This window comes from Macrotis lagotis, chromosome 3 (genome assembly GCF_037893015.1).
Source record: "Macrotis lagotis isolate mMagLag1 chromosome 3, bilby.v1.9.chrom.fasta, whole genome shotgun sequence".
Taxonomy (NCBI): Eukaryota; Metazoa; Chordata; class Mammalia; order Peramelemorphia; family Peramelidae; genus Macrotis; species Macrotis lagotis.
Window position 1 is genome coordinate 81,710,286 of NC_133660.1, and position 13,771 is coordinate 81,724,056.

At 35.8% G+C, this 13,771-nt stretch overlaps 1 protein-coding gene across 1 annotated transcript; it reads left to right on the forward strand.

The window, feature by feature from the left end:
- The first annotated feature begins 11,862 nt into the window (after positions 1 to 11,862).
- On the forward strand, positions 11,863 to 12,427 carry LOC141516141 (large ribosomal subunit protein eL39-like). The gene has a single exon (XM_074227408.1). It carries the CDS (start codon positions 11,885 to 11,887, stop codon positions 12,038 to 12,040), a length of 156 nt encoding a protein of 51 aa, XP_074083509.1. The 5' UTR covers positions 11,863 to 11,884; the 3' UTR covers positions 12,041 to 12,427.
- The last annotated feature ends 1,344 nt before the right edge of the window (positions 12,428 to 13,771 follow it).

A 13,771-nucleotide genomic window follows, 5' to 3' on the forward strand; every position in this document is an offset into this window, starting at 1 on the left:
AGTTACCATGGCAATTATTCTATAATTTCAAATGTAATTAGGGTATCATAAGATATAGAAATTAAGAACAGTTTGAAGCTCTACTTGGAAAAATATATGAATTCTATTTTATTTAAGTACCATACAATTACTCTGCCTCTCAGTACAGATTGTTCTCAGTGTGAAACTTAAAAATTATATTTTCTGTATTTGGAATCTTAATGCAAACTTAAATAAAACAAAAATAAGCACTAAAATTTCATTTGAAAATCACAAGGCTGAAAAAATCTCTCTAGTCTAAACATATATATTATATAAAAAATAAGTCTCATATTATAAATTACTTCATTAGTCTCCACAAATAAAACTTTTTTAACTCTTAAAATGCTTCTGTGAAAAAATATTCATATAAATGGCAGAGAAAACATCTTGTGTGCAAAGAAATAAGTACAGAAAATCAGGATTGTATCCTAAACATCTTACTCTTCCTTGTCCTTTATACCAATCATCTTCTTCAAACCAGGATGAGATATAAATCATATAAAGCCATAGCACATTTCTACTTTAAATTAAGGCAATTATAAATTCAGCATCAAGAAAACCCAGTACCTTAAACAAGGATAATGTGTTCCCACTAAAAGAACTTTACCAAATAAAATCTAAGCTTTGCAAAATGAGATTCAGTGGTAGAAGATGATATTTCATCTAAAATGGTTTAAACTAGAATATAAACATCCAATCAAAGGAATAATAAATGAGAAATTGGAAGCCTATATTTAAATAGTACAGAATAAAAAATACTCTGATGAATGTTTCCAAATTATCAGATAAAGTTTGGCTTCTGCCAAGTGTCTGAATATATAACTCTCAACTAATAATTTTTTGATATCATTAAGTTCTGGATAAGCAAACTGAAATTCCATTCTAGGAAGAAGTGAAAAAATTAAGTTCCCTTGTCCATTCATAAAATGGTCAAGAAATTAGAGTAAAGCTGGAGAGAATATTCTCCAAAGATCAATAGGATGATCAAATACACCACTCTGCTCTTCCATTTACCCTCCATTTAATAGAGTGGCTAGTTAGCTAGCTCTGGGTGCCATTAGAAATGATGCTAAAAACAGACTTCTTTATAAACTACCTCAGAAATTTTAAAAGAGACCATATAGAATCTAGGGTAGATTTAGAATTAAATTACATTCACTGTATTGATTGTTACCCAGTTTTTATTCCCAGTTTAATCATTAAATATGCTCATTTTCTGGTACCTAGCTGGTACATTGAAAAAAAAACACCTTACTAAGAGTCTTCCCAAAGAAGAAACATTTCAAATACATTTCTCTTGGCTTTCCCAGAAACCCAGGTAATTAGTGCAATTCTTCCAAATCTCTGTGTTTTATATATATTTAGCTATGAACAGGGGAGCAATTAAGTGGCTTAATGTATAGAGTGCCTGACCTGGAGTCAGAAATACCTGAGTTCAAATCTAATTTAATATACTTTCTAGCTGAGTGACCTTTGGCAAGTTACTGAATTTTGTTTGCCTCACTTTCTTTTTCTGTAGAATGTGGGTAATAAAAGCACCTACCTCCCAGGGTTGATGTTGAGTCTCAAATGAGATCATAGTTATTAAGTACTTAGGACTGACACCATATATGATATGATAGTTATAATTATTAAATGTAATTTGGAGATGGTATAAGAAACTCTTTTCTCCCTCCTTGGTTCCACAAACAAACCTAATCACTTCCCCTGCAAACCTCAGGCCTATCATTCTAAGAGACAAGTCCTTGCTGTTACAAATCATCTCATACATACTGATTGCCATTCTACTGAAACTGATAATGTTGAAGGAGAAATATTAGGGAAATAGTCATCTGACCTTTCCTCTGACTTCCTGTCCAATGTTCAGCTCTTCTGAAATATAAATCCATTGTGATAATAGAAACCCCTCAGCCCCCTCTTCCTACCCTTCCAGGGTGTATGACTGACCCCAGTCCCCTCTGGGTGTGGTCACTGGCTCCTCCCCCTGACTTCTCTCAAATCAGAGGATGGGCCCGGCTCCTCAAAAAAAGCTTCATTCTCTTTGCCATGCTGAAGCCTGGCTCCTACCTTGTGGCTGTTCCTAGCTTTTCTTTTTCTCCCCTTCTAAACTATCTGAACTGACCTCAGCCCAGCTGCCAATCCTGGCCTTCAGTTATGTTTTTTTCCCATAACTTTACTATCTTCTTAAAAACTATCTTTATTTTGCTGCCTCCTAAAAGAACTTTGTGAATTAACATAACTTTTTGCAGTAATATGTGAATTAAAATTGATGAGTTTTTCTTACACTTCCAGGTCAGAGAGCATCATGATTTCTTTACTTCTTTGCAAGCCCCCTCTCCAGAAGTGCCTATCTCCTAGGCCCTTTACCAATATCACTCAGATCCCAAGCTCCAGATTGCATTGTCCCCTGCAGGCACTTTCTTTCCCAATGTGGTGACCAGTGGGGATTTACAAGGGTGCTGCTATTCTTATACTCAGGGTCAGAACCAGTCTTTCATTATTCTTCTCAACTGATGTTGCTGTGGGGCAGGCACTAGAAGCCAGAGTTCTGTCTCTCAGAGTCTGATGCACTGTCATAGTATATGAACATCTATATTCTCGAGACCTTATTTAACTTTTACATGGTTGCTCAAAAAAAAAAAAAAGAAAAACCCAGCAAGGATCCTAAGTACCCCAAAAAACTCTCTCTCTCTCTTGTACCCAGTCAAGCACTGGCACTTCAAACTTCCATGATCCCAAGAACATGCTATGTTTCGGACAATTGACAATATCATATTTTTTCAACAAAACCCTATTTCTCTGTTCCAAGTAGACCTCACACATTCAGGAGATCATCTATACCACCATCTCCTCAACCAAGAGAAAATTCTAAATATCTTTTGTGGTGGCAGTTGTTGTTATTCAGTCATTTTAGTCAAGTTTGACTCTCCTTTACCCTATTTGGAGTTTTCTTGGCAAAGATAATGGGAGTGGTTTGCCATTTCCTTCTCCAGTTCATTTTACATGAGGAACCAGAGACAAACTGGGAAGGACTATTGGGTCCTTTCGTTGCCCATGCAATGAGTACTGTCTTGGCCCCTCCTTGGAGGACTACCCCACCATGGTTTTTACATATTGGAGAATACCTAGAGTCAAGTGCTAAACCACTCCTCATACATCACCTCAGAAACACATTTAAGTCAGGGAATCCCAAAGAGAAGTTCTTTCTTCTCCCTTCTTTCTCCCTACAAGAATAGACATTTTCTTTCTCTAAGCTACATCCTCATGCTCCAGGCCTAGGCTGCTGGAGAACTATGGGCCTCTATTCCATGTGGTCAGACTCTCTTGAGTCCAAGCCTCTCTTATGGCTCTCTCTCTCTCTCTCTGTAAACTTGGCAGGCTTATGAAACAAATCCTGCTTTATTTCAACTCAGGGGCTAGTTGTGAATTCCTTCACTTCCACCAACTCTCAATCTTAATGGCTGCATAAATTTCTCCAGCAACACTTTGAAGTTCCTAAATCTATTGCTATACTCTGTTAATTGAAATAACATCCAGCTCACCTAGACAGTTAATGGAAGCCCAGACCTCAAAAGTTACAATATTCCCTGTCTCTTGAGGCTCCATGGAGACCTCAGCTATCTATAAAGATTATTTTTTTAATACATCTCATTTGGACATCAATATTTTGTATGGTGACTCTCTCTTTTCCCTCTTCTAGGGTGCTAAGACGGAGAAGCTGAGAATGATTCCTCGAGGGACAGAAGAGGTGCTTGGACCCTTTGCCAATGGACACATGGCACAGCAACTCTGACTGGCCCACAGTAGTCTCTGGGATTGGGGTAGGCTCAAAGAATGGCAGTGGATCAGGAGCCACCATTAAAGACTAAAAAACTAGAGAAAAGCTCTGGGCCTAACACCTTCATTTTGAAGCACTGCCTTTCCTCCCCACCCTGACTGTGAGTTTCTAAAAACCATTTCAGTTTTTTCACCCAGTAAAAAAACAAGAAAAACTGCTGAGTGGATGCAAGATCACAGAGGAGAGCTTTAATCCTAAAATCATCTCTGATTATCATGCAAATTAAGTTAAGTGAAATCAGTAAGGCCCTTATTCCAGCCTTTATTATGCATCTCTAGCTACATCTTTTTCCCCAAACAAAGGCCCTCACTTTTAATTGTATTTTTACAAGGATAAAAACCTCTCAGTCTCCCTACAGATTAAACCTATTGTTTGGAATATAGCCTAGATATATGTAATTTATATACCAGATAGGAAGGAAAGAAGAGTAAACAGGAGAAGAAATATTAATAGAATAATGTACCCTTATATTTCTGGTTCCTATTCTCATTGACTGAACAGAAAACATTTCTGTAACAATGAAGGGTGGGGAAAAACACCTTCCCCTTTAAGAAAGAACTGTTCATATTAATAGACAATTATTAAAATTGAGGAGACCCGAGATTTTTTTCCCCAACCTATTTCTGTGTCCACTCTCTCAAGGGCAGGACTGATCAAAGATAGGCTTAATATTCTCATTCTGGTATTGCTATTATGTCAAACTAGACAGATTTTTAATCTAAAGTGAAACTCCTAGTCCATTGTGTTCTGTCTGACTTGGGTAGTGTTGGATTTTTTTGTCTAACTTGCCCCAGGCAGGAGGTGTTCTGTGAGTACAGATAGTCTTTTTGTTCAAGTGTGACTTGCTATCACTCTCTCAGCACCTCTTTGGAATGAGCCCACTTTCTCACTGTAATATGCATTCTCTCATTAATTGTTAATTAATCAGAGTTGATTGCTACCCTCTGGGAACACTCATTCTTCCTAGAGCATATCAATTGTGAACCCATGTGCCAGGGGGATTCTTTGGCTTTTAGCATTTAAGAGTTTGACAGACCTCATTTATGAATAACATGTTAGCCTATTAACAAAATGATGAAATTATATGTCTCTTTAACTTTTTAACCATAAAGCTAAGATTAGGAAGCTATGGTAGCATAAGCAGTTAAAGCTGAGACCATCTATTTAGAACCATAAACTAAAGTAATAAGATAAATAAGAGGCTAGTACAGTTGCTGATTAGGAGACTTCAAAAAAAAAGGTAAATTAAAGTAAAAGAATGCCAGTATCTACTTACAAACTATAATACTGAGGAAATGGGAGCAATATAAGGGAAGTATGTGGCTACCTGCAGCCTTCTGTTTTCTTTGTCATATTGCTTTAAATGATGATTTTACAACAAATTTTAATTGTGATCATAACTAAAATAGCTTTTATCTTGATCATAAAGGGTAAAATTTTCTAAATATTAATACAGACTGCATAAGGTTAATGATCAGAATTTAAGTCTATACCTCCCATGAGATAGAGTTCAGGTACTACTATATTAAAAAATGAAGAAGATCTCTATCTAGTAATGGTTCATTTAGTTGAAGATGCATGTTTTGAACTTCTTCAAGATTTGAAGTTACACAAATGCATTTAATTTTAAAAGTTATGGCTTCTCAAACCTAAAATACTTGTGGCAGTTGCAAGCTGTTTTGCTTTAAACTATTTTTTTAAAGGAGTGAAGATAGGTGATTTTAATTCAAGTATGTTTATTAAAGGTCCATTGCTTATTATCTTACAAATCAAATGAGAAATATAATGAAAATTAATGCCAAACCTATTTGGTCTATAATGTTCTCCTTAACTAAAGATAAAGATTGTTCATGAAGTATTTGCTAGCTTTGCCAGTTTGTGAAGGAAGATGTAATTTGCATTTACATACAGATGACATTAAAACTTCTGACACATTGTTAAAATTCTCCTTTAGGTTCTAGGTCTCACATTCAACTGACAGTGAAGCATGATTTAATTCATAAAAAAAAAAAGGGTAAAATAACAAATAGTAAAAAAAAAAATTCTTTCTTCTCGGAAAAGTATTGTAAGAATATACAGTATTTCCCCATATATAAGATGCTCCCATGTATAAGATGCACCTTAATTTGGGGGCCTGAAATTTGAAAAAAAAATTTATTACATAAAATTATTGAACTCAAGTTTTATTCATCATGAAATTCAGGGACCTTCTGCTCATAGCTTTCAGGCATCTTTTGGGCAAGTCTGGTGCGTGGAAGCTTGCTTGCTTTGTCCTGTGTCATGGACCTGAAGCACCAGTTGTGTCCTTCTTTGAAATCAGTAACTGCCTTTTCATCAGCAATTCTTCTTGCCTCCTGCTGAACCATCTTTGTGGACACAGGAATTCCCCTTGCCCTTTGCTCTTCAATCCATCCCTTCAATTCCCTCTTTAACTCAGGCCATTTTGCTGACTTGCCATGTTCTTCTGCAGGAGCGTTTTCAGTCAGATTTTTTTTCTTTCCGTAGCCAGTCTCAGATTGTTTTCTCAGTTAGAGGAGGATCAAACTGAGGTTCAGCACTACAATTTCCATTCACTTTTGCAAACTGGATCACTTTGAACTTGAAGACAGGACAGGACGAAAATCTTTTCTAAGTCATTTCTGGGCAGAACGTGGCTAATGTAACCTAATATTTGAGTGCAAAGATAAATGCCAGAAAGTGGGAAATGTAAGTAAAAAAAAAATCTATAACCACTGTATAAGACACTCCCAGTTTTTAAACCCCAAATTTTTCAAAAAGGGTGCACCTTATACATGGGGAAATATGATACATTACAGTGAAAGAGAGAGGGAAATTACAATAATCACAGATCAAATAACATGGAGAAAAATCAGTCAAGTAAGCTAGCATTTTTTTGAGCCCCTATTAAGTTCCAGACATTGTGTTAGGTGCTAGACACACACACACACACACACACACACACACACACACACACACACACACACACAAACAAACAAAAACAGACAAACCCCAGCACATTCCATAGTGCCAGTACTTAGTGAAGGCAGAGGAATTACAGGCACAAGAGCATTCTGCTATTTATCATGGGCATTAATTAGCAAATGAAACAAGGTACTAGTAGGAGTGTTAAGAGTCTATTAGTCCTAAGCAACCAGCAAATACAACTTTTGTTGTAACTATGTTGTCAAACTTCTTACCTAATTTAGTTGAGGAACCAGTTCTCTTTTGTGGTAGAAAACAATTTACTTCAGTATTCAAGGTATCTAACACTTCAGTTTGATATTTGCTCCAGTGGTGTAAATTTTAACCCATCCATGACATCTTTGATTTGGGGGGCTTTGTTTATATCCTGCTATCAATTTTTTTTTGAAAAATGTCCCCAAATTCTGGAAGCCTTCAAGTCTTTTTTATATTTCAAAAGTAATCACAGCATTTAAAATCTGTTCTCTCTCCTCTCATCCTTGCTACATTATCAGTCTACCTCCTTTTTCAATTAATTATTCTGTTCAGAAAAGAAATCTTTGATACTTCTTCCATATAAGTTGTTCTTGTTAATATGCTGTCGCTCATTCATGCCTATCATACTTTTTTTCTGTTGGCTTTAGGGCAACAATAATTTTGATTATTTTTGAGATTTTAGTATTTCAAGACATAGTCATACAGAATTACTAGATGAATATTGGCATTAAGAAGATGAGGCTTTGTTTCAGAGAACATCTTGGAACTGTTGAAAGCAATGTAGTTAACCAAAATCAGTCCAGTCCTTTTTCTATTGTTATTCTATCCTATCCTTAGTAGTTGGAATGACTAGTTTAATTATATGCATGTCATAACCCAGGCAACAGACTTTTTTTTTTCATTTTGTTTTTCTCTGTGCATTTTTATAACCATCTCCTTTAAGTAGTGATAGGTGCATCTCTTTAAGGAGCCCTTTATTGTTCTGTAGTCAATCCTATACCATCTATAAGCAGGATTATTTAGAGGACTTAATTTCCCATAGGGAATATCTTTTTTATGTGAATTCCATACAAGGCAGACTCCATGGTAATGTCAAACACCACTACAGAACATCCAACTCTTTGTATTACACCTCATTTGATGTTGATACTGAGACCACAGGAAAAAGTTATTCCCATGTTTGCATCTATAAAGGAATCTTGAACTGTAACACCTTGTTGCCAAACAGCCATTAAGTCTTTATTTTGCTCTACTGATTAAAAGCCTTGCCCATGAACTATAAAAAATAACTTCAGTGGGAACTCTATATCTGCCAATCATTGTGAAACTCCAAAAAAGAATGACAATAGCTACCACTTATATAGTCTTTATTATGTACCAGGCCCTGTGCTAACAATTTATGATTATTTTATTTGATCCTCTAACAACCCTGGGAGGAAGGTGCTATTATCTTCTGTATGTTACAGATAAGCACTTTCCCAGGTCTCAGAGCTACTGTGTGTCTGAGGTCTATTTTGAACTCAGGTCCTCTTGACTTCAGGCCCAGCACTTTCTCCACTGCTCCATCTAAATGCCACCTAGCTGATGATGGGATCTGCTATAGAAAATCTTTTGTGAATGGTTGACTGTTCTCTATATTTTCATAATTTTCATGAAGAATCTTATAAAGAGGGGCAGCTAGGTGGCGTGGTGGATAGAGTATCAGCCCTGGAGTCAGGAGTACCTGAGTTCAAATCCGACCTCAGACACTTAATAATTACCTAGCTGTGTGGCCTTGGGCAAGCCACTTAACCCCAATGCCTTGCAAAAAAACCCTAAAAATAAAAAATAATCTTATAAAGAGGTAAGACAGAAAACATAAATTGGCCATTACTGATACTTTCTTGGTTGTCATGAGGCAGGAGGGGACAATAACTTTGCCTGTTGTATTTTCTCCAATTTGCTATTTTCTCTAATTAGATATCCTGAAAAACTTATTCCCCCATGCTTTCAAATTTTTCTTGCCTCTAGCATCAATATCTTACTTATACACTTGGTCTTGGCCAACTGCTCTTCCTGACTTCATTTCTTAAAACTGCCGTTATTTTTCTCACATAGCAGTACATCAGGGAAGAACTGTTGTTAACAGCTCAGTAAATTACTACATTTCACTGAGATATGTGCCCATTTTTCATTTTTTCCTTTTCCTTTTACCAGTTTCACTTAGAAATGCTCTTGGAGTGATCCGGCTTAGATGAGTTTTAAAACGTTTTCTGTTAAATCTGTTTCCCTTCTGCCACTATTCATTGTTTTGTTAGGTGACACTATTCATAGTGATATTTACTTAGACAGCTTTAATGCATGTTGAAAAGAAGGCATTTGGAGAAGAAATTCCTTTAGAGTGGCTTACCACACAGATGAAATCATAAATCTAGTTCAAAATATTAAGTTCTAAGTAATATAAGTTCTAGAATGCCAGAATACCTTTGCTGATGCTCCACATTCACTTGGTACAAGCACTTGTGGTACTCCAACCCTAATTCTATGAGACATCTAGAACCTGCCAGTCTTCACTAATTCACTAAGAAAGGAGTTTAAAATCACTCTGAATAAATCACCCTGTTGGATGGACCTACCCATTTAGAAATCTCTGGAGAAACCATTCCTTTTCTGTTCTTGGAACCTGGTTTGATTTTACCAAGTACATTTATATCACTTCTTGGAGTAGCAGTGAGGCTTTGTTTTTTGTGGGGGGGTTTTTGTTGTTAGTTTTTTACTTTAGTTCTTTTTCTTTTTATTATCAAAGATTGGGACTAAGAATTGATTTGGATTGAGTCCTGAGTATTTCATTTACTAGTGGTGTGATCCTAGGCAAGTTTTTCCAAACCTCATTCTCATATGTAAAATGGGGATTCAAAGTATTGTTGGTGAAGAAATGTTCTTAGTCATCTTCTTCAAGTAATGAGTCATACAGACACTTTCGCCTCTGTCTTCTGACTCCTTATATTATTGTGTGGATCAATGACTTGTCTATTTAGACAAAGTCTAAACAGACCTCCAGTTTGACTAACCACTGTTATATTCTGAGCTGAGTATCATACTTGTCTTCACCATAGAATCACAAATCATCTTTCTATAATAACTGATTGTAATCTCTTACTTACCCTGTGGTATCTGATATACCTTTTTATCCTGATCTCTTAATCTTGGTTCCTTTGTGCCTACCCTGTCATACTACTGATCATGACTCAATAATGTTGCAGTTTTAGTAAATCCATGAGTATATATGAACTAAATAGCACTTATAAATTAATCTCTGTAATACCAAAGGAGATAAAAAATGCCATCTTAAATAACTTGTTCTATCCATGACTTTGTGTATCTGCATGAGATTTGGTAAGAATAATTCTAACAGAGAGAGAGAGAGCCTTTAAGACATAATTGTCAGCTACTTGTAGAGTGACTTCTTCAAATAAGGATATGCTGGTTTTCTGGTTTCCAAGTTATCTTTATATATATATATATATTATATATATATATATATATATATATATATATATATATATATATATACATATATATATGCTATTTCCTCTTATTTTTGCCATAATCCATATTTTTGAAATATATATATATGTATATATATATACACATAAGAACATCTATGAACATAAGTATTCAATTTGGTAAATATTCTACATTCCAAAATATTTGCAAAATTCTGAAATCATTTTACAAATTTTGAATTTACAAATTACCACTAGGAAATTATTTTACATGTTAAAAGGCATATTTCTTGAACAAAACTGATCATTTCTTCCTTCTTTCTCATAAAAGACATAAGGAAATTAATTAAAAGTAACTGAAGATAATTTTTAGAGGCAAGGTAATATTACATTAGAGAAAAGATGTTTTAAGAAAACAAAGTAGTTAAAATCCAGAATAGATTTAAAACATTACTCTAAGACAAAAAATATGGGAAATATTAAAGATACAATTTCTAATTTACTGCTTATTTTGAACAACCTCTAATTACCACTGGAAGGCTAAGCTACTGAGAGGCAATATGGTATGATAAAAAGGATTCAATTTTAAGTGAAGGAACCCTGAATTCAAATCCTGTCTCTCATTTAACACATGAGTGATCCTCAGTAACCTATGTAATTTCTCTGAGACAGTTTCCTCATCTGCACAATGAAGGGGTTAACTATACCCTTCTAGTCTAGTCATCCACTAATCTGCTGAGCAAGAGGGCAGCAATTCTTACCAATCATCCATTTAAGGGCACTAGCCTCTTTTCCTTCTGAGGCTTCCCATAGTCAGGCTTTAAAAGTTCATTTAGCCTCGGTTCTGGAATTTAGAATGATCTTTATACTAAAGAATTGGCTTTGCTAGAGGAAGAAATGAGATCTCTGTTCATCAGAACAGTGGAAATGTAGTCTTTCTGAGTGGCTTTCTTTGTATGTCTTTTTTTTGCATACCCTATGTTATGTATCAGTCAGGAAGATGGGGTAGGAATAGGGGAGAGAATCAAAGATACTTCAAGTCTGGTTACCTGAAAGAATGGTGGGACCTTTAAACAAAAATGAAAAATCCATTAATAATAGCAGCTGAGGGAGAAGAGACATTAAATTTGGTTTTAGAGCCATTCTATAAAGTAAGTGGACAGATCCAGGAATGATAATTTAAAAATGGATTACCTGAAAACCATGATCAAAAAAAGAAACTAGACATCATCTTTCAAGAAACTGGCAAGGAAAACTGTCCTGATATTCTAGAACCAGAGGAGAAAATAGAAATTGAAAGAATCTATTGATAACCTCTTTAAAAAGATTCCAAATTGAAAAATCCCAAGAATATTATCACCAAATTTCAGAGCTACCAGGTCAAGGAGAAAATACTCTAAGTAAGAAGAAATAAATAATTATAGAATCATGGAGTCATAGTTTGGATATTAAAGAATCAGAGGGGCTTGGAATATGATATTCCAGAAGGCAAAAGAGCTTGGAATACAACCAAGAATCAACTATGCACCCTTTTTCGCCCGTCCAGCCATTGTGGTGGAAGCTTGGCTATCATCTCATCATCATGTCCTCTCATAAAACATTCAGAATCAAGAGGTTCCTGGCCAAGAAACAGAAGCAGCATCGTCCTGTTCCCCAGTGGATTTGGATGAAAACTGGCAATAAGATCAGGTACAACTCAAAGAGGAGACACTGGAGAAGGACCAAGCTCGGGTTATAAAGAATGGCCAATGAAATGAAAGACATTCTACACCAAGACCACCTCCCCCTCCCTACCATTGCATCCATCCATCCATCCATTCATTCATTCATTCATTCATCCATCCATCTATCACTTAAATCGCCTCATTGCCCTCAATAAGAAATAACTACTACTGCTGCCCCTCTCATTTTGGAAACCTGTCTGCCAAAGTGCAGATGTCAAAGAAAACCCCCAGCAAAGTATTCGAGTTGTCTTGCCCTTGAATGTCTTCATCTCTTGCATCCATTCATTCGATAAAATGTGTATTGTGATATAGTTTAAATTACTGTTCTCTCCATCTCTGTGTGGCATTTGTATGTTTAAGGTTATGCTTAAGAGGCAGAGATCATACTGCAACAAGTTATTCCTGTCAAGAAGAATCAAGCTCAAGCCCTGCCTCAAACAAGCCTTCACAATAACCTCTCTATGTTTTGTTTTGTGTTCTAAGGAGTTAGAAGAGAACACCTACCTCACAGGGTTGTTGTGGGGATCTAAGATTTGCAAGCTTTCAGCTGAAGCCTCCAGTGCTGCTAATCCCAGGCTGTCTCAGCCAGATTACGCACAACTGACCGTGTTCATTTCTCTAACTCAAAATCAGAGAAGTAGCCTGTTTGATGCCCTGCTTATTTCACACAATAAATCATCTTTGTTCCTTGTTGGGAAGTGGTAAATTAAGTGTTGGCAACTTTCTTAAAAATTATAGGTTATTTGTGTGTTTGGGAAAGCCCAACCTTTTTGTTAGGAAACTAGACCTGGTCCAGGTGAATGGCTTCATAATTTTCTGAAGATGCAATTCTGCTAATAAAGGGCTTCTACAAAAAAAAAAAAAGAATCAACTATGCAGCAAAATTGAGTATACTCTTTCAGGACATTCAATATAACAGGGGACTTTCAAGCTTTCCTGATGAAAAAAATCAGAGCTGAACAGAAAATTTGATCTTCAAATATAAGACTCAAAAGAAGCATAAAAAAGGTAAACAGGAAAGGTTAAACTGTTTACATTCCTACAAGGGAGGATGGTGCTTGTAACTCAAAAGAACTTTCAAATTAGGTGTGAGATGTATGTGAAGTGATGACATCTTAAAAAATTAAATTAAGGGGTGAGAGAGGAAAGTACTGTGAGAAAGGGAACAGGAGAAGTAGAAAGGAGTAGATTCTTTCCCATAAAAGAGAAAAGAAAAAGTTTTTACAGTAGAGGAAGAGAGGGGGAAATGCATAGGAGTGAATAAATCTTACTCATCAGAATTGACTCAAAGAGGGATTAACATACACACTCAGTTGAGCATAGAAACCTATCTTACTACACAGCAAAGTAGGAGGGGAAGGGGATGGGGGAGGTGATACAAGGAGAGCAGATTGGAAGAGGGAGCAGTCAGAAACAAAACATTTTTGAAGAGGGGACAGAGTGAAAGAAAGAAAAAACAATAAACATGTAGGAAATTAGAATGGTGAGAAATACAATTAGCAATAGTAACAATGAAAAAAAATTTTTTGAAATGGTTTCTCTGATAAAGGCCTTATTTCTTTTTCTTTTCTTTTCTTTTTTTTTTTTTTTTGCAAGGTAAATGAGGTTAAGTGGCTTGTCCAAGGCCATACAGCTAGGTAATTATTAAGTGTCTGAGGCTGGATTTGAACTCAGGTACTCCTGATTCCAGGGCTGGTGTTCTATCCACTGTGCCACCTAGTTGTCCCTAAAGGCCTTAATTATCA